Source organism: Empidonax traillii, unplaced genomic scaffold (assembly GCF_003031625.1).
Source record: "Empidonax traillii isolate 1590-97213 ecotype Southwest subspecies unplaced genomic scaffold, ASM303162v1 scaffold1133:size178786, whole genome shotgun sequence".
NCBI classification, from domain to species: domain Eukaryota; kingdom Metazoa; phylum Chordata; class Aves; order Passeriformes; family Tyrannidae; genus Empidonax; species Empidonax traillii.
The window spans coordinates 37,938-58,160 of NW_020956326.1; the positions used below are offsets into that span (position 1 = coordinate 37,938).

A 20,223-nucleotide genomic window follows, 5' to 3' on the forward strand; every position below is an offset into this window, starting at 1 on the left:
TAACAGGATTATTATTCCACATCCCCCACTGGGCTAGGGATGAAGGACCCCAACCAGCCGGGTCTCCCCCATCCCACTCCACCTCTGCCCTGCTCTGCCTGGCCCTGCACGGGGTTGCCTTCCTGTCCCTCAGCTTCCATCACGGTGATGGAGCAGCAAATCCAGGACCCCCGACCCGAGCTGAGAATCCACAGGGAAGCGTCCCTGCCTCCATCCCACGCCCGAGTGGCCCCCAGTCGCCACCCCACTCACTGGTGTTGGCTGGAGGGCACAGCTCGCAGGGGTTGCCCCAGGCACGGCCCAGGGAGCAGCAGCAGGAGGCCCGAGTGACCCCGACTCCGATCTCGGCGCTGCAGGAGATCCCCCCATCTCCTCGGTCCTGGGTGTCCAGGAAGCAATTCCCGACACGGGTGTCTGTGCAAAGACAGCGGGTGGGTGAGCAAAGCCCCTCCAGAGAACTCTGTGTGCACAGGAGGAGCAGAATCCCAGGCTGGGTTGGGTTGGGAGGGACCTTGAAGGTCATGCAGTTCCATGCCCTGCCGTGGGCAGGGACATCTTCCACTAGCCCAGGTTGCTCCAAGCCCTGTCCAGCACTTCCAGGGAATAAGAACAGCTCCAGAGCTGCCCTGGAATAACTTCTTCAAGAAGCAGAGCACCCACAGGGGTGACACAAGGTGGGCCAGGCCCAACGGGAGGTGGGTCCTCTTCTGCTGCAGGGACAGCCAGGTGGGGCAGAGAGTGGCCAGCCAGCCTGGCAGTGGCCAGTTCCAGCTCTGAGGGACCACCAAGAAGGCCCCCCAAGGTGCTGGGTGTGTGTGGGGGGGTGCTCTCCATGCAGGTCCCCACTCACCCACACAGCCCACCCCGGTGGGGTTCAGCTCGAAGTCCTGGGGGCAGTTGCACAAGTAGCTGCCGGGGGTGTTGACACAGAGCCCGTTGATGCAGTTCACAGGGTCTGCACACTCGTTGATGTCTAGAAGGATGGAAAGATGGAGACTGAAAAACAAGGTGAAGATCGGCACAGAAACCACAGCCCCGAGCTCTGTGCTGCGTGTCCAGGGTGAACCCCCCACACCGTGGGGGGGGGTGTTCATAAGGATGGTCATGGGATGGTCAACAAAGCCCTTCTAGAAACAGGACTTGCCTTGTCCCACCTCCCACCACCCTCCCAGAGGCAGCAGAGCCACCCTGAGCTGTCCCTCCTGCCCCTCTTCCAGCAGCAAAGACCCATCCCCACATCCCACGGGGGACACTGAGCTGGCTTTAGGCTGGGGCGAGCTCCCCCCCCAGCAGGTCCCAGATCAGAGACCCTCACCCAGCAGGCCTGACCTGTGCAGTTGCCTCCACTCCTGTCCAGCTCGTATCCATCGTCGCAGGCGCAGCGGAACATCCCGGGCAGGTTCTGGCAGGTCCCAAAGACGCAGATGTTCTGGAAGGTGCATTCGTCGATGTCTGCAAAACAGGCAGGGCTGGGCACTCAGGGCCACGTTTTGCAGGAATCCTTGGCTTGGCCCAGCCCCTTGGAAGGTTGGAGACCAACTCCTGGCAGCTGGAAGCTCGGGAGCTTTGCGCCATCAGGTAATGGGGGAAGGTGTCAGCAATGGATTGGGTGCTGACAGAGCAGCGGAGAGGGAAGGCCAGAAGGGAGGTGTTTGTTGGTTTGTTTGCTGCCTGGCACCCCCACAGAGCTGTGGGCACTTACCCTGGCAGGCCTTGCTGTCCTCTGTGGGGTTGAAGCCCATCTCGCACTCGCAGCGGTACCCGCCGGGGGCGTTGAGGCACTGCCCGTTCTCACACAGGTTCACGTTGTCTGCACACTCATCCACATCTAGAGAGACCCAGCAGGAGACTGACACAGCATCCCCCAGCACGTGGGAGTTCCCTCAACTTGGAATTCCCTTTAGCCCATCCCACCCCTCTTTGGGAGGTGGCTGCAATTGTCCTCACTGCCTTGACCCTCCCCAGACACCTTCTGAGGGGGTGGTGGATCCCTGCTGAGGGGGTGGTGGATCCCTGCTGAGGGGGTGGTGGATCCCTGCTGAAGGGATCTGAGGTGTAAGCTGTGGATTTTGGGGATCATTTGGGATTTTGGGGGAACCCCAGACCCAGGCCCCGAGGTGCTGAGCCAGGCTGGTGGGGAAGAGGGCGAAGGATGACAAGGAAGCAAGCTCAGAAAAGGGAATGACATGTCTGCCCAGGAGGAATTTCCACCAATGGTGCCATTTCTCCGAGTAAATTTGCAATAACACAAAGTAAAATTAAATATTCCGAACCACTCTTTGCATTGGAGCAGCAGGGGAAAAAAAAAAAAAAAAAGGAAGCAAAATGGCTTGGGATGAGTGAGTTATTTTGTCTGGGAGAGCAGCTCCAGGGAATATCCAGTGACTCGATCCTGTGAGAAATAACATTCCCTAAAGGCTTTTTACTTAAGGCTTGTTACACCTGCATAATGAGCTGTGAGGGCTTAAACACCACCCTGGAGCTGCTGCAGCTTCGGTGACAACTCCCCCAGTGCCTCTTGCACAGCGACCCCTTAAAAGCCTTAAAAAGTGCAGTCCACTCATCACCTCCACTCGGAATGAAACTGTCAGTGCCCTGGTCGAAGTGGGGGGACTTCTGGGGCACAACTGGGCTATAATTCCCCGTGCCAAGCCACATTCCTGCTGGCTGTGGCCTCACCTGAGCAGGAGAAGCCGTCGCCGTTGAAGCCCTCGCGGCAGGCGCAGCGGTAGGAGCCGGGCGTGTTCACGCAGTTGGCGTTGAGGTTGCACTTGTGCTCTTCGGTTGCACACTCGTCCAGGTCTGGGGCAAGGGGAGAACAGCCCGTCAGGGCTCTGCTTCCAGCCCTGCCCCTGAGCCTGGGCAGCTCTGGGGGCTCACAGATGGTCCAGGAGGTCTCTCCCAGAGCTTCGAGGCTCCAGCGTTATCTCTGGGAGTTTCTGAGCCGTGTCCCCACGTGCCACATCTAAACAGCTGTTAAATCCCTCCAGGGGTGGTGACTCCACCACCTGCCTGGACAGCCCATTCCAGGGCTTGATAACCCTCTCCACGAATAAAGTTTCCCTAATATTCAACCTAAACTTCCCCTGGTGCAACTTGAGGCTGTTTCCTCAAGAATATGCCAGGTTGGAAGGGACCCACAAGGATCATCCAGGTTGGAAGGGACCCACAAGGATCATCCAGTCCAACCCTCAGCCCTTGCACAGGACCACCCCCATGTTCCTGAGAGGATCATCCAAACCCTCCTGCAGCTCTGGCAGCCTTGGGGCTGTGCCCACTGCCCTGGGGAGCCTGTTCAGTGCCAACCACCCTCTGGGGAGGAAGAACCTCTTTCGAATCTCCAACCTAAACCTGCTGCTCTTCATCCAACTCCCGGGGCTCTAAGCACAGCTTCCAGCTCGGCCCAGCCTTCAGAGGTGCCCCCAGGGGTGAGGACTTACCGTTGCACTTGAGCCCATCCCCGAGCCAGCCCGTGCGACACTTGCACTTGAAGCTGCCGGGCACGTTGATGCAGGAGGCGTGCATGTCGCAGTTGTGGGCCCCGATCTCGCACTCGTCGATGTCTGCAGGGAGGAAGCACACCAGGGATCCCCACAGGTCAGCCCTCCCAGGGCAGGAGAGAGCAGCCAGGGCTGACCCCGCTCCTGGGTTTGGGTTCCAGTGGCTCCCAGGAGCCTGGACCTCGGCGTTTTGGGGGAACAGGGGGTTGGACCCCTGAGCTGAAAATGATGTAAAGGGAAGAGCAGGCCCCTGGCTTGGCTATCAACTAGAAAAAGGTCATTTCTTGTCTCTAACCTGCCTTCCTGGCCAGCTCTGCCTGCCCAGGAGGGGCTCCCAGCACAGCCACACCCCTGGGTGCCCACGGCATCCTCCTCACAGCACCCCAGGGACGGTGCCCTCTCCGTGGCAGCTGTGGGAGCTGTCTGGGAGGGCTCCCACCAGCACCCCTCACCCCAGGTCTGCTGAGTCCCCACCTGTGCAGCCCGTGGTTCCCTTCTTGACAAAGTAGCCGAGCTGGCAGTGGCAGATGAAGGAGCCCTTGGTGTTCTCACACTCGCCGTGCAGGCAGATGTTGGGGTTCAGGTCACACTCGTTCACATCTGCAGGAGGACAAGAGCCCATGGAACACCACGAGGAGCGTGGTGTGGCTCTGGGGCAACCCTCTGTACCCCTTCCTGCCTCCAACAGCAGCGCTGCAGCACAGCCCTCACCAATACAGGTCTTCATGTCCAGGGATGCCATGAAGCCGTCGAAGCAGAGGCACCGGTACTCCCCGGGGATGTTTGTGCACTGCCCACCATCACAGATGTCAGGGTTATCCTCACACTCATCAATATCTGGAGAGAGGAGAGACCATTGCCAAGGTGAACAGTGAGCAGGTACTGTGCAAGCACAGGAGGGGCTTTGCTCCAAATGCTGTTGTTACAGGAGCCTGTGAGAGGGGCTGGACGTGGCAGTGCGGAGCAAAATCATCCTTCAGGGAAATCACCCCTGTGGAACAGGCTCAAAAAGGAGACTCCCTCACCCTGAAGTGGCCACAGAGGTCCCTGGGGCAGCACCTGTGAGGGCTGAGGTGGGCACTGACCTGCACAGGACCTCTTGTCGGGCATGAGCGCGTAGCCCTCGCTGCAGCTGCACTCGTAGCTGCCCTCCGAGTTGGAGCAGTGGGTGTCGCAGCCCCCGTTGGTGATGGTGCACTCGTCGATGTCTGGGGACAAGGGAGAGGTCAGGCAGCCCTTGGGGTCGTGGGCTGGGACACGTGTCTTGCAGCAGAGGGGCTGAAGAGGACACCAGTGCCACTGACACTCCCTCAGCCAGGAGGTTCCCCCCTTGTCCAACCCTCCAACGCCCCGCTGAGCATCAGAACAGACAAGAGGCTAGGAGGGTTCTGGGCTCATCCTGGGGTCCTGGAATAACTCTTTGGCACAGGGGAGGACTCACCAACGCAGCCCTGCCTGTCCAGCGTGGCCTGGAAGCCCGAATCACACGAGCACTGGTAGGTGCCGATGACGTTGACGCAGCGCCCGTTGCGGCACAGGTTGTCGCTGAGGGAGCACTCGTTGATGTCTGAGGGGGGGAAGAGCAGTTGGAGCATCCAGCCGTGCTGATTCCCACCCTGGGGGATCCTGAATCACCTGGGGCCCACTCCTGGGCCTCAAAAACTGAGTATGTCGTTGGCCCATTGGTCGGTGCTCAGTGAACAATGTAAATGTAGTGAAACCCCGGGAACAACACCAGTCCCTCCAGGGTGAGGGTGTTCAAACCACACCTCATGGGACCACAGGGTGGTTTGGGTGGGAAGAGACCTTAAGGATCATCACATTCCACCCTCTACCACAGGCACAGACACCTTCCACCAGACCAGGCTGCTCCCACCCGCTCTTGGACTCTGCCAGGGATGGGGCACACGGGACGGGAAGAAGACACTGGTGCGCCCAGCAGGAGAGCTGAGTTTTCCCTGTGTGATTCCCCTTGGTGTGACACAGGTTTTCCACCCTCTCACCTATGCAGGTGTTGCCCTCAGCTGTCAGCTCGTGGCCAGGGGGGCAGATGCACTCGAAGCTGCCGTCGGTGTTCATGCAGATCCCGCCCCGGCACAGCAGCGGGTCCCGCTCGCACTCGTTGATATCTGCACACAACGACAGCAACCGTCCCCTTCCAGCTGCTTTTCCAGTGAGCAGGGCAGTGCTGCTGCCAGCAGCACAGTCCCACCACCAGAGGGACATCCCAAAACACAGGGATATCCCAAAATTGCCAATCCTGGGACTGGGTGAGTCCGGTGGTAGAAATCACAACTCTTGCCGTGGCCCAGATCAGTGGGCAGGGCAGGGATTTGTTTTTTCAAAGAACACAGGGAATAAAACATGAAAAATAAATAAATGGTATTAAATCACACCACAGACTGGAGTGGTTTGAAAGTCCAAGCCAAAGCAGAATATCAAGAGTAGGTCAGTGAGACAAGTGAGTCTGGCTGGACAGACGAGGAGAGGAACGTGGAATGCCAGGAATTAGAGGACAGCAAGAGTCTGGCTGAGTTGCTGGAGAAGAACTGAGGTGCTGAGGTCACTGATGGGATTTTTTAAGCTCCAAACAAGAATTATTAAATTGAAAACAGATGAGACTCTGACAGAGTCCAAACAAGCACTAGGCAGATGGGAGGAGCTGTGAAGAATTATCTGAGGATAAAGGGCCATGAAATGGGCAGGTGAAAGGAGCCTTTACAATAATAACTGAGAGGGGCAGAAGTTCTGGTCTACCAGAACTTCTCAGGAAGGACTTGAACCCTGAGAATGTTTGGGAAGCTGGACAGGGGCCTCATTAATCCCTGAGGCTGGTATGAAACTGCTGCAGAGCCCGAGGAAAGGTGTAGGTTAAATATCACCCAGAAAGTGAAAGCAGGTTGAGAGACATTTTAGAAGAGATTCAGTGGAAAGCAGCCCAAGAAAAAACAGGATGAATCAGCAAGGTTCTGAGCTGAAAGAGGCACAATCCATCTCCGGGTGGACCTCTTGCTCAGCAAGGTGTGTCTCCGTGTCCTCCATGCCCTCCATGCCAGGGGAGGCATTTGATTTAATGACCTGTGGCTGGAGGATTTGCAGTGACAGCAGGAGGCCAAGCAGTGCTGTAAAGACAAGAGTTTAATTTATCTCCTGATACAGGAGTGGGAATAACAGGTCTGCTCATCTGCCACGGTGTTTGAAAGTGGTTTGGTGCAAGGGTTGAACATGTGACGTTGATAGTGTGTGGAGATGGGAGGGGGGGGTGTTTGGAGTGGGGAATGTGTAAACAACCACAAAATCCCAGCCTGGTTTGGGTTGGAAGGAACCTTAAAAATCACTCAGTTCCAACCTCCTGCCAGGGGCAGGGACACCTTCCAGCCACTGAATTAATCAGTGGCCAAATAAATCAGAGGTGGCTGAGAAGGGGAAGGAGATGGGACGTCACAGAAAGTAAAACAGCCAAGCAGGGGAGAGAACTGGAGGTCTCCAACACCCAGCCCAAGCTGCTGGGCTGGCACAGCTCCACCAGGCACTGGCCAGTGCCCAGGATAAAGGTGGCAGGAATGAAAACCCCAGGCATGGATCCTGTCCCAGTTCAGGGGCAGTGCCAGGCTCAAGCTCCAGCTGAAAAGGAGAGGAAGGTTAATGGCCAAAGTTTGGGGCACGGGGAGGTCCAAGGGAAGAAGAGTGTGAAATGAAGAAGAATGGACTCGATTCAAATACCTGAACAAGCACAAGGTGAAGAAGGAGACACAAGGGCTTAATCTTGGGTGAAAAAAAAGAAGGCACTGGGAGTGCAGGGAAGTGCCCTTTGGGTACAGCAACCAGGAAAGGGATGGGAAAGGATGTGAGAAAAGCTGATTGGCAGCCCCATGGGCTCCCACAGGAGGTGGCAGGTCAGAACCAGCAGTACCCCACAAGTGTGACAGCAGGAAGAGCCCAGGATGTTGCCCTGGGCCTGGCACTGCACCCAGAGTCCTGCCTGGTGCTGGGGGAGGAGGAGGCAGAACCTGGAAGGAAGGAGGTGCAAGGAAAAGGCTTTTTAAAGGTTATTTTACTTCTCACTCTTCTGCTCTCACCCTGCCAGCAATAAATTTCACTAACACCCCCACTCTGGGCCTGCTGTGCCCGTGATGGCGATCAGGGGGTGACCTCTCCCAGCTCCTCTCTTGCCCCACAAATCCTTGGTCGGGGTTTTTCACTCCCTCTCTCCTCTGCTTGGTCGCAGAGAGGGTCGACCCACTACTCCTGGGCCAGGGCCAGGGTCCTTACCCATGCAGTTCTTCATCATCATGAAGCCACTCTCGTAGCCCTCAAAGCACTCGCACTCGAAGCTGCCCGGGGTGTTGACGCAGGTGCCGTGGCCGCACAGGTCGGGGGAGATGCGGCACTCGTCGATGTCTGCGGGGAGGGACACGGCGCCTTCAAAATCTGCCTCCTATCATTATTGTTATTTATATCACACAGCTTTTAGCACAGCTCTTCCCGCACAGCGCTGCCAGCCGAGCACCTCCCGTGCCAGATCTCGACGTTCCTCGTCGGGAGATTTCGGCGAGGCGGAAAAAACGCCCCCAGGATGAGGCAGAACCACTCGACAGGGCCAAGCCAAAACCACTCAGAAGCCTTGAAGGTGTGCCAGGGAGGACAGAGAGGATGAGGAGGAGGAGGATGGGGGTGAAGGGGTGGGCGTTTTGGGACCACCGACTCCAATTTGGGAGGTGTGTCTGAAGGGATGGGAGAGACGGTTTTGGGGCTTGGGTGCAACCAAGGAGGGAATGTCCAAATATTAGAATGAGATGGTGTTATAAAAATTGTAAAGGCCTCCACTGTGTGTGCAATACACCTTTTGTGCACCAAAGCTGCTACAATGAAAGAGCTGCTTCCTGCCTTTCTCTACTCAAAACCACCCAGAGAATTATTTCTCCCATTTTAGGCAAAGGACACCGGGGAGCGGAGGAAGGACAGGCCTCCAGCACCACTAAACCCAGCATGGGGCTTCAAACACTCGTTTCACCACAGCTGCCACCTCAAACTCAATGCACAAGGACTGGTAGGTCTGAGCCAGCAGACCAAAGTCTTGTGTCCCTGGTGCAGGGCTCATCCTCCACCCCACGAGCAGGAGGAGCCTCATGGAACCACAGCATGGTTTGGGTTGGAAGGGACCTTAAAGCCCATCTCATCCCACCCCCTGCCACGGGCTGGGACACCTTCCACTATCCCAGCTTGCTCCAACCTGGCCTTAGACCCTTCCAGGAATGGGCACCCACCACTTCTCCCCGTCCCGCCTCCTTTCCTGGCCTTGATGATGCTTCTGCTCATGGTCCTCCTCACCACGCCCCTAGAGCAAGTGCCACCACTCCCCTGGGTGGCAGCAGCACGCTGAGCACCCCCAAAAGGCAGCAAGGTGGGCAAGGGTGGCCCGGAGGGGGTCCCTTACCCGTGCAGTTCCTCTCCTCGGCATCCAAAGCAAAGCCGTTGCCGCAGATGCAGCGGAAGCTGCCGATGGTGTTCCGGCAGGTGCCGTGAGTGCACAGACCGGAGAAGACCTTGCACTCGTTCACATCTGGGGGGGGTGGGAGGAGAGCAGAGGTTCAGGGAGGGGGATCCACGAAGAGCCCAGAGCCCCCCCGCCAGGGCAGGCACGGGCGAGGTTCTCCCCGCTCACCTTTGTAGAAGGGCCGCCCGGAGAGCACGTCCCCACGGTTGGCAAAGCCGGGCCCGCGGGGGCAGAGGGCCTTGAACTCGCCGGTGCCCGGCTTGGGGCACTCCTCGCAGTCGCTGCCCCAGGCCGAGCCCACGGAGCAGCAGCACATGTCCATGCGGTACTTGCCGGGCAGGGGCTCCGTGCACTCGTCCTCGTCCCACCTCATGTAGCACTGCTCCACCCGCACGTCTGGGGGGCACAGCAGCGGCTCAGCAACCCCCCCTGCAGCGCCCACCCACCCACCCGCCCGCCCACCTGGCACCCCGTGGGACCGGCTTTGCAGCAGCCCCGGAGTGGGTTTGGTTGGGGAATCGTCAGAGCTGCCCAGCAATGAGTAGGAAGGGACCCACGTGGCTGCACCGCTGAGAACTTCATTTCTGCCTCCAAGGGTCAGTGTTTGGCCCAGCCAGGTCAGGCACCGACCTCTCCTTTGCACCAGGGGCTTCCCCACGGGGGCTTCTGGTGCCCCACAGACCCTTCTGATAGAATCCTGGAACAGGCTGAGCTGCAAGGGACCCCCAGGGATCATCCAGTCCAACTCTTAGCCCCGCACAGGACACCTCAGCAATCCCACTGTGACCCTTGGAGCGTTGTCCAAACACTCCTTGAACCCTGAGAGGGTTGGATGCCCAACCACTGCCCTGGGGAGCCTGTTCAGTGCCATTCCTTCTCTATTTTTTTTGAATTCTGTGGCGGGGAGGGGGTGGCTGTGGGTCCCCTGTAGAGGAGGGGCCAGGATTTTGGGTGAGAGGAGGTGGCCTTACCCACACATGTCCTGGCAGTGCCATCCAGGGTCAGCCCCTCCGGGCACTCGCAGCGGAAGGAGCCGGCGGAGTTCACGCAGCGCCCGTTGGGGCACACGCCGGGAAACACCTCGCACTCGTTCACATCTGTGGGCACAGAACCAGCAGGAGGGGGTGAGGCTGGCACGGGGACAGGGCCAGCACGGCCTGGAGGGGCTCCTGGAGGAGGTGAGAGGAGCCCAGAGCTGCCCAGCAGGCTAAAAGTGACAATTTGTGCCTGCACGGGACTTGGAGAGGCAAGATGGCAGCAAATAAACAGTGACCACGATCCCAATGGAAACAGTGACCATGATCCCAATGGAAACAAGTCCTCCCTGTCCTGCTGTACCTTCACAGGTGACCCCCTTCATCCTGGCATATCCCCGGGGACAGGCAGTGTCTGCAAGGAAAAACAGGAATGTCAGCAGAGAAACGGGGCCGCTCCCACCTTCCTGATCTCCCAGAGAATCATGGAATATCCAGAGCTGGGAGGATCCCCCAAGGATCCTGAAGTCCAACTCCTGGCCCTGCCCAGGACACCCCAACTATCCCACCCTGTCCCTCAGAGGATCATCCAAACCCTCCTGGAGCTCTGGCAGCCTTGGGGCCGTGCCCACTGCCCTGGGGAGCCTGGGCAGTGCCCACCACCCTCTGGGGGAAGAACCTTTTCCTGAGATCCATCCCAACCCTCCCCTGGCACAGCTCCAGGCGTTCCCTGTGCCAGGCAGGGCCTCACCGATCTCGCAGCGCTCACAGGGGCTGCCCCAGGCTGCCCCCAGGGTGGCACAACACTCCGACTTGAGCGTGGCCCCGTTGATGTTCACCTCGCAGCGCCCGTCCTGGATGTTCAGCCAGCAGGTGCCTTTCATGCTGTCTGCAGGGACAAGGACAAAGGGGAAGTGAGGAGCTGATCTATTCCCAGCTTCTTGGAATGCTGGGGAGCAACCCTGGAACTATCCCTGGCTGCAAGATGTTGGTCCTTGGAGTCGTTTCAGTCTGGGGGGGCCAAGTGGTTTCCAGCAGGGACACAAACCCTGCTGGTCCCCAGAGCCACGTCCTGCCCTTTTCCCATTCTCAATCTGCTCCTCTTTGGGGTGGAAATAGTCCTTCATCCACCTGTCCTGCGATGCTTTGCAAGGCCCTGACCATCGAGGAGAGGGAAGTGGGAACCTTCCCTGTTGTCTTGATGAGAAAGGACCTACCTCATCTTGATGTGCCTTAATGTCACCACACCACAAACCCATCTGCTGAGTGAGAACCTTGGACAGTTCCAGGGATGGGGCAGCCACAGCTTCTCTGGGAAAACCTGTGCCACCCTCCCAGGGTCCCAACCTAAACCTTCCCTGCTCCAGCTTAAGGCCGTCGTCCCCCCTCATCCTGCATCCCTCAGGAAACGTCCTTGGAATGCCCATCCCCGAGCCAGGAGGGCCTCTGGGATGCCCAGCCAGGGGTGCTGGGCAGTTTGGGAGATGGGGCTCATCCCCCTTACCCACGCAGATGGTGCCACTGGGGTCCAGTTTGCTGCCAGGGGAGCACTCGCAGGCGAAGGAGCCGGCGTTGTTCCGGCACACGCCGTTCACGCACGGGTTGGACGTGCACTCGTTGATGTCTGTGGGGACAATGGGACTGTCACTGGGGGGACAATGGGACTGTCACTGGGGGGACTCCTTCGTCTGGGCCCGAAACTGCAGGAGATGGGGGCGAAGAACGTGGGGAGTGGAGGTTTTAATTTAGATTTTAAGTTATTTTTTAACTCTGGTAACGGTATCAAGAATACAAAATATAACATGTGAAAGATAGGATCATCTATGAAGGACATAAAATATATGAAATGGGTAATATATAGACAGCTAAAATATCTAAAATATGAACTGCAATCATATGTAAACGATAAACTAATAAATGAATAATGTGTAAGAATATAAAAATTTAAAATCTATAGTATATAAAAATATATAAATATATGTAAGTATATAGAATAGATAAAATGTACAGTATATAAACATATGACCTCTGACACCTGTCTGACCCCGATGTGAGGCCACTCAGAATTGGCCACTTTTCACCTCTTTTACAGAAAATCTGCTTTTTTCCCCTAAACCTTTCTGTGCAAAGTGCCAGTTCTCCAATATCTGAGGACTTTGTGGACAGGAAACAATTTCTCCCACTCCAAAACACCACCCTTCAATCCAGTGCCCTAAACCCTGCAATTTTGGTCAGGCTTCAGCTACAATTTTGGGGGCCTGGAGGAAGTGGTTCTGGTTTGCAGGCACTGAAAAAGCCCAGATGTTCTGGGTTTGGATGTCCACTACTCTGATGGAAGTGTGGAACTTCACCCCGAGGGAAAAGAAGCCACCAGACCCACAAACCCAAAAGCTGGAGATGGAACCATCAAACCCAAAAGCAGGAGATGAAACCACCAAACCCACAAACCCAAAAGCAGGAGATGAAACCACCAAACCCACAAACCCCAAAACCCTGGAGATGAAACCATCAAACTCACAAAGCCCAAAACCCTGGAGATGAAACCATCAAACCCACAAACTCCAAACCTGGAGATGAAACCATCAAACCCACAAACTCCAAAACCCTGGAGATAAAACCATCAAACCCACAAACTCCAGACCTGGAGAAGCTCCAGTTCAAACCCGCTGCGGTTGACAGGGAACCAAAGGCACGTCAGACCTTGAGCTGCCTTTCAGGCAGGACCTCCGGCCACGGGTTTTTCCACCCCGTGGAGCTGCTTGTGGTGCCTCCAGAGCCCCGTTACCTTCACAGGTGTCCGTCTCTGTCCTGAAGACAAAGCCCTTGGGGCAGGTGCAGGTGTAGCTGCCGGGGGTGTTCCTGCACAGGCCGTTGTCGCACAGCAAACGGTTGACAGTGCACTCATCAACATCTGGGGGGAGAGAGAGAGAGGGTTCCTGAGAGACAGCACCAGCCACACAGAGCCTGGCAGGGGCAGAAGTTCAGCTCCACCCTCACAAGGGCAGCCTGGAACGTTAAATCTTGTCCCTGCGGGTTCTCACGTGGCACCTTTGTGGTTGTCCGCGTGGGAGAGGCAGCACTGAACGGGGACAGGGCTTGAGGGCATCACCTGGAGGTTTGGCTCCTGCCCACCCTCTGCCCACACCAGCCCTGAGCCCCTCCCTGGTCCCTGGACTCACCCACGCAGTTCTTGCCCGTGGGGTCGGACTCGTAGCCCAGGTTGCAGATGCAGCGGTAGCTGCCCCGCAGGTTCTCACACATGCCATTGGGGCAGATGTCTGGGTTGAGGGCACACTCGTTGATGTCTGACAGAGAAAAAAAAAAGGCAAAAGAGGTGGACTACAGTGAAGGGAACCACAGAAACATTCCATCTCCATATTCCATCTCCCCAGTCTTCATCGTTCCTTGGTGTCCGCAGCCAGCGGGGACGTCCCTCCGCTGAAGGACAATCCCAGACTGGTTTGGGTTGGGAAGGGACCTTAAAGCCCACCCCGTTCCACCCCCTGCCATGGGCAGGGACACCTTCCACTAGCTCTCTGCTTGTTTTGCAGCAAAGCTCTGGTGCCTGGGCAAAGAGGTTTCACCCTGGCAAGGACCAGCCCGGGGCAGGCCCGTGTTTGCACAGCAGTGTCCTCGCAGTGCCACGGTGCCAGATGGCCAAAGGCCCAGGCCAGGGCTTCCCAGACACTGCTGGCTTTGGTCTCCAGGCAGTTGGAGCTCAGTTCCATCCAGGGAAATGCAGCCCTGGAGAGCTCTCAGCGTGGCTGCAGGCGGGGCTGGGCTGACCAGGGCTCTGTCTGGCGTTAATTCCTTGCTAGAAGGAGCCTTATCGTTACCCTGAGCCCGACTCTGGCCAAGGCACGGGGCCCTGGCTGGAAGCCCAAGAAGTCACCAGGAGTTTTGCCTCTGGCTCGTTCCCATTTGGAAGGTTTTGAAAGGTCGATATCTGGCCGCTTTTTGCTCTCCGAGGGCTGGCACTGTGTGACCTCTGGCAGGGCTGCCTGACTCAAAGCAGCCCCTTGGCAACACCCCCTCACAGCCACTTATCACCTCCCTCTCCCTGGGAGCCTCGGGACCCTCCCTTCCCATCCCCTTCCCATCCCCGAGGAGCTGGAGGGAAACGACCAAGGGGATGCAGCTGGTCACGCTCCTCATTCCCATCAAAGCAGGGGAGCAAAGCCAAACTCTGTGGGAGCATCCCCCAAAAACGCAGCTCCCACGGGGTGCCAGGAATCGAGCGCTCCATCCTCAGGGGCAGTTGCTCAACACCAGCTCGTGGTGGTTTGGGGAGGGGGAAAAAAAAAATATCACACAGCAGCCTTTTCCCACCCACCCCGCCCGTGCCCAACTCACATCCCACCCACTGGCACCACTGGAGGTTCCTGCGGGCAGTAAAACCCACCCAGGCTCTGCAAACCCCGCTGTGCCCCCTCACACTCGGCTCTCACACCCCCACCGACTGTGCCAACCCCCCCAGCACAGCCAGCAGTGCCAAGTCCCTCCTGGCACACCCTCCCAGTGTCACAGTCACACAGAGGCAGCCACACCCCCGCTAAAAAGCAGCTGAAATAACGAGCTGAGGATGATGGGAGACGAGCCCAGGACCTGGGCTGCACAAACCTCTGCCATCAGCTGTGATCCCGATGCCACTGCTGCAGAGAGCCTGGAATTCCGCTGCGGAGAAAGGACAGCAGAGCCATGAGCCTCGCTGGGCACTGCCCCCCCCCCGTGCCATGAACTCTGCTCATCCCCACGTCCCTGAAGGGATCACCCAAACCCTCCTGGAGCTCTGGCAGCCTTGGGGCCGTGCCCACAGCCCTGGGGAGCCTGGGCAGTGCCCACCACCCTCCAGGAGGGGAGGAAGAAGCAGAGCTCACCCGAGTTCTTGGCCGGGCAGGGCTGGCAGGGCTCCCCGAAGCCGTGGTCGGGGTTGGCACAGCAACACTCGGACTTGGTGACGGCGCCGGGGAAGGGGCGGGCGCAGGTGCCCTTCTTGATGCCCCCGTAGCAGGTGCTGCGCATGTGGGTGTCCACGCACACCCGGCCGTCCACGCCGATCGCCAGCCCCCCCAGGCACTCGCAGCGGAACGAGCCCTCCGTGTTGATGCACCAGCCGTTCATGCAGATCCCGGGGGTCTCGCACTCGTCGATGTCTGCGGGAGTGGGAGGGGGGGAACACACACCGAGGAGGGTCTCAGCGGCCCACGGGCAACGGGGACGCGCGGAGAGGGATGAGGGACTCGTGGAGAGGGGGGAGGGATGTGTGGAAATGGGGGAAAGACGTGGAGAAAGGTGAAGGACACGTGGAGAGGGGTGAGGGACACGTGGAGAGGGGTGAGGGACACATGGAAGGGCAGAAGGACACATGGAAAGGGGTGAGGGACACACAGACAGCGGTGAAGGACAAATGGAGGGGCAGAAGGACACCTGGAGAGGGGTGAAGGACACATGGAGAAGGGTGAAGGACACACAGACAGGGGCTCAAGACACACGGACAGGGGGCTCAGGACTATTTTGCAGAGAGCCTTGTAGACCAAGAGGGTCTATGGGGCTTTGCTGCCTGTCCCCTGTGGTTCAGGGGGAGGAACAGGGGTCTGGGAGATCTGAGAAGTCCTGAGATCCAAGGCCTTTCTCAGAGCAGCAGGGTCTGGTCTCTGCTCTGCTGACGGGGCACTGACCCCGAGAATTCACCCCCTGTCACAGCAGCTCATCAAACAAAAAGTCTGTTGTTCCTCCTCCTCCTCCTCTCTCCACTCTGCTCCACATCCCAACCTTCCTGGCTTTGGGAGGCAGCACACAGACTGCAGTGGGACGTGCTGGAGAGGCTGGGAGCTCTGGGACAGCTGCTGGCAGCTCACACTGGCCACCCAGAGCTCCCTCAGACAGAGCATTCCAGCTCCAGCTTGTGCTGGAGCAGAGGAGGCAAAAGAACCATTTTCCTGCTCTCCCAAAAGAACGTTCTGCAGGGAAGGGACAATTTCTGGCAGCTGCCTTGGTTGTTCTCGGTTCTCTGTGCTCTGAGACACACCACAAATCCCAGGGGATTGGGAATGGGCAGGGAACAGGCTCAGGGATCCACCCACCGACGCAGTAGCGCCCGTTGGGAGCCAGAACAAAGCCGGGCTTGCAGATGCACTTGAAGCTGCCGTCCTCGTTGATGCACATCCCGTTGAGGCACATGTTGGTGGTGGCACACTCGTCGTGGTCTGGGGAGGACAAACAGCTGGGCTGAGCCTGAGAGCAGCAGCAGGACCCTCCTGTGCTCCAAAACCCCCTCGGTCCCGTCTCAAACTGCTTCTTGTGGTCGTGGGGATCCTCGAGGAAGAGGGTTTGGGATGGAAGGGAGCTTAGAGAGCATCTACTCCAACCCCCTGCCATGGGCAGGGACACCTTCCCACAGCTTCTCCTGGTGAGGAGAAGTCCTGCTGGGAACTTTCTTTCCCACCTTTCCTGGTGGGAAGAAGAAGTCCTGCTGCACCCCCGGTACTCTCAGCCAGTGAAGGACTCAGACATCAGCTGCTGGAGCATGTCCTGCTTCCAAACCCAGCCCTGCTGCTGCTCCTGGACCCCAAAACCCACAGGAGCACTCCCAGCCTTGTAAAAACACCTTCCCATTTGAGGCCTCTCACTTTAAGATGTCCTAGGGAAGCACAGGGGGTAGGAACGGGATCCTCCAGACTCCTGAGATGAAGGAGGTTTGATTAAACTAACCCTCAATGCCGGGGGAGAACACAATCCCAGCTCAGCCCCAACCACCCCAAGGGCCACCAGGAGCCTCACCAACACAGTTCTTGCCGTCAGGGGTGATCTCAAAGCCAGCGTTGCAGATGCACTGGAAGCTGCCGTCGGTGTTGACGCAGCGGCCGTTCCTGCACATCACCCCGTTCATGATGCACTCATCAATATCTGCCAGGAAAAGGGACACAGCCAGGTAGGAGCAGCTGGAGGGAGGAGCAGCTTAACAACCTCCACGAGAAAAGCAGGCAAAGTGCTCTCAGGCTCAGGAGGAATTCATCTTAAAAACATCCAGCTGGGGAATTATCAGCAAAGCTTTTCACGCTGAGGGGTCCTTTGGAAACCGTTTCGTTGGAAAGAGAGGAAAAATTAAGAATTCTACAGGGAAATCTGCCTTTGCTTCTTGTTCCACGTGGTGGTGGAATGTTTCCTTCCCATCACTCCCTTTTAGCAGTCCCACATGTTTGTGCTGCAAGACCCTGAGAGGACAACCTTGCTGGGCATCCTACATCCATACAGATCCACCTCAAAATCCCATCTTCTGCCAAATGAAATAGAGTTCTGCTCTTGGAAAGGACTGTGTGGGTTCTTTGATTGCCACCAACCAATCTCAAGGCAGATAAAGGCAGAGGAAAGTTCTCCAAGACAGATGTTGCAGGTTGGTTGGTATTTGGGGACTTGTCACTCTGATACCATTCCCCTTTGGCTCCCAGGGCTCTGACACCCCTGGAGCTCATCACGTCCCCCCCCAAAGGGAGAGGGACAACCCTTACCAATGCAGGCCTGCTTGGTGGGGGTGCTCTGGAAGCCCTCGTGGCACTTGCAGTGGTAGGAGCCCGGGGTGTTGACGCAGTCGCCGTGCACGCAGGGGCTGCTGGAGCACTCGTCCACATCTGCCAGGGGAAAACACCAAACCCTGAGTGTCCAGCAGGCACAGCCAGCTCCCAGGACAGGCACAGGGGGCTGGGGAGGTGCTGAGCCCCTTATGCTGACAGCAAGGCCCCTCAGGTGGCACCACCTCGACGCGGATTCACCTCAACGTGAATAACTCTATGGCATCTGCAAGAGGACGCTCAGTCCCAGAATCTGTCACTGAGGAAGGTGTTAAACAGTGCTGGTGCATCATCCAAACCCTTCCTGGAGCTTTGGCAGCCTTGGGGCCATGCCCTGGGGAGCCTGTTCAGTGCCCCACCAAGCTCTGGGGAGGACGAACCTTTCCCTGAGATCCAACCCAACCCTCCCCTTGTACTGGGGCAGCAGCTGGAGGAGCTTTAGGAGCAGGCCCAGGGCCCACCAGGAGCAGAATCCACTCACCAATGCACTCCCCACGCACGTCCTGCTTGTAGCCCATGTTGCACTCGCAGCGGTAGCTGGAGGGGGTGGGGATGCAGCGCCCGTTCAGGCACAGGTTGGTGAAGTGCTTGCAGATGTCAATGGTCTGGTTCAACGTGGCAGTTCCTGGGAAGCACAGAAACGGCATCAGGGAGAGGGTTCCGGAGCCCTTGGTTGTCCCCAGGGCTCAGGGTGGGGACATGGGAACGGTGACAGCCCCAAAGATGTTCCTGGGCCCTGAACAGGAACCCCCCAGACCCAGCAACCTCTGTGAGGGGCTGCAGTCCCTGCTGGGCCCCCACCCCACTGTTGTGAGCTGGAAGGGACCCACAAAGACCACCAAGTCCAGCTCTTAAGTGAATGGCCCATACAGAGGCCAACCCCACAAGCTTGGTGTGATCAGCACCCTGCTCTGACCAGCTGAGCTCATCTCAGGGCCAAATCCCTTGGAAAACCCCTGGGGGATACGTCTTGATAAAAACACCAGCAGGCACAAAGGGGCTCAGCCTTTCTAAAATCAGGTGGGAATCAATTCCAGCCCCTCTGAAACCAGGTGGGGGTCAATATTTGTGGCCACCCAGCGCGTTCCCACGGGCTCCAGCCCTCAGCAAGGAGCTGCTCTGGGGTGCCCATCACAGGGGGGTCCCGAGCTGGTAGGAGGAGCAGTTTTGTTTCAGGGGAGGCAGAGGGGTGAGGTGGTGACGTGAGAGCTTTGTCCCTGTTTGGTAACTGTTTGGAAAGGCTTCATTCCTGCTCGGTGACGGGAGAGAGATTCCAGACGGGAAGAGCCGACCCCCCGGCTCTGCTGCTGTGCCAGCAGACGCTGTTTGATGTGTTTGTGGGCTCAGTGTCCTGCAGAGTGTTCCTGTCACATCCCACCACCCCCTCCCCGGGTGTGCAAGAACAACAACACGGGTGTGTTGCTCACGTGTGCGGGGCTGGGAGCGGCATTCCAGCACTCCAGCATTCCAGCAGGCGGGAACACTAAAGGAGGGGGGGTCAGCACGAGGAGAAAGGGGTTCAATTACCGATGCTGGAGCTTCCTGGGCCCATTCCAGGCAGGCCTGGGATCCCGCCTTGCCCGTTGGCCCCGTTCGGTCCGATGCCTCCGGGCCCGTTGAGTCCCGGCCCGACGCCGTTGGGCCCGAATCCAGGGATTCCTGGGAAGTTCCCAGGGAAGCCTGGCATGACAGGGAGCCCCTCGATGCAGAGCCTGCGGTACTCATCTGCAAGGGAACAGCTGTCTCAGGGCTTCTCCCCCCGCAGGGAACGGCGGGAGGGAGATGGATCCACAGGGTGACACCGGGACATGGGTTAGTGGTGGCCTTGGCAGTGCTGGGGGGACCTGATGATCCTGCAGGGCTTTTCCAAACACTGCTGAGCTGGAAGGGACTACAAGGATCCTCCAGTCCAACTCCTGGCCCTGCCCAGGACACCCCAACAATCCCCCCCTGTCCCTCAGAGCGTTGTCCAAACCCTCCTGGAGCTCTGGCAGCCTCAGGGCCGTGCCCACTGCCCTGGGGAGCCTGGGCAGTGCCCACCACCCTCTGGGGGAAGAAATAATCACAATAATAACGGATATTACGATTCCATAATCCCCCAACCTAACCCTCCCCCACGATTCCAGGAGTCCCTACATCCCGCCCCGTGGCAGCACCGGGGTGGGCACAGGACAGGAGCTGGCCGGGCAGCGGCAGAGCCCTGGCGTGGCACTCACCAGAGCCCCTCACAGGGCACATCTCGGGGGTCTGGCCGATGGCCCAGCAGCGCCCCGAGTCGCAGCAGCACTGCATCCTGGTGTACTGGCCCGGCAGGTCCCCGGCGCAGCGGCCCCCGATCAGCGCCGAGAAGCACGTCCCGATGCGCTGGTCTGAGGAGAGGGGGGAAAAGGAGGGAGATACACCGTCACAGAGGGCCAGCCCCGCGCTCCTGGGGGGCTTCTGGGGGCTCATTCCCAACGGCATCTCCTCGGGCTGCCCCGTATCCCAACCAGGCCCCTTGTTCTGCCTCGTCCTCCCAACAGCCCGAGGTTCTCCGGCACAAGCGACACTTCAGGCGGGGCCAGAACTCATTCCTGGGGTTAAATCTCACGTTCCCGTCCTCCCAGTCCCACCCTCCCAGACAGCCCCAGCCTCCCATTTAGGCTCCTCAAATCTCCACACCAAGAGCCAGACACGGGCAGCAG

The 20,223-nt window shown here is 58.2% G+C and overlaps 1 protein-coding gene across 2 annotated transcripts in view; it reads right to left on the reverse strand.

Moving 5' to 3' along the window:
- Positions 1-20,223, reverse strand: part of LOC114068843 (fibrillin-2-like) — a 70,454-nt gene that overhangs the window by 16,295 nt on the left and 33,936 nt on the right. The window contains exons 9-37 of one of the 2 annotated variants that reach the window (XM_027905241.1): positions 19,756-19,908; positions 19,103-19,264; positions 18,918-18,923; positions 18,021-18,164; positions 17,480-17,599; positions 16,752-16,877; positions 16,055-16,177; positions 14,849-15,124; positions 14,592-14,645; positions 13,151-13,276; positions 12,757-12,882; positions 11,476-11,595; positions 10,723-10,860; positions 10,336-10,386; positions 9,969-10,094; positions 9,166-9,393; positions 8,938-9,063; positions 7,773-7,901; positions 5,504-5,629; positions 4,942-5,067; positions 4,586-4,708; positions 4,212-4,337; positions 3,975-4,100; positions 3,441-3,563; positions 2,680-2,802; positions 1,703-1,828; positions 1,330-1,452; positions 851-973; positions 253-414 (exon numbers count right to left, since the gene is read on the reverse strand). In XM_027905241.1, the coding sequence (XP_027761042.1) occupies positions 253-414; positions 851-973; positions 1,330-1,452; positions 1,703-1,828; positions 2,680-2,802; positions 3,441-3,563; positions 3,975-4,100; positions 4,212-4,337; positions 4,586-4,708; positions 4,942-5,067; positions 5,504-5,629; positions 7,773-7,901; positions 8,938-9,063; positions 9,166-9,393; positions 9,969-10,094; positions 10,336-10,386; positions 10,723-10,860; positions 11,476-11,595; positions 12,757-12,882; positions 13,151-13,276; positions 14,592-14,645; positions 14,849-15,124; positions 16,055-16,177; positions 16,752-16,877; positions 17,480-17,599; positions 18,021-18,164; positions 18,918-18,923; positions 19,103-19,264; positions 19,756-19,908 (3,741 nt within the window). Of the gene's footprint in view, positions 1-252; positions 415-850; positions 974-1,329; positions 1,453-1,702; positions 1,829-2,679; positions 2,803-3,440; positions 3,564-3,974; positions 4,101-4,211; positions 4,338-4,585; positions 4,709-4,941; positions 5,068-5,503; positions 5,630-7,772; positions 7,902-8,937; positions 9,064-9,165; positions 9,394-9,968; positions 10,095-10,335; positions 10,387-10,722; positions 10,861-11,475; positions 11,596-12,756; positions 12,883-13,150; positions 13,277-14,591; positions 14,646-14,848; positions 15,125-16,054; positions 16,178-16,751; positions 16,878-17,479; positions 17,600-18,020; positions 18,165-18,917; positions 18,924-19,066; positions 19,265-19,755; positions 19,909-20,223 lie in introns of both variants that reach the window. The other variant, XM_027905243.1, reaches the window with a different exon arrangement.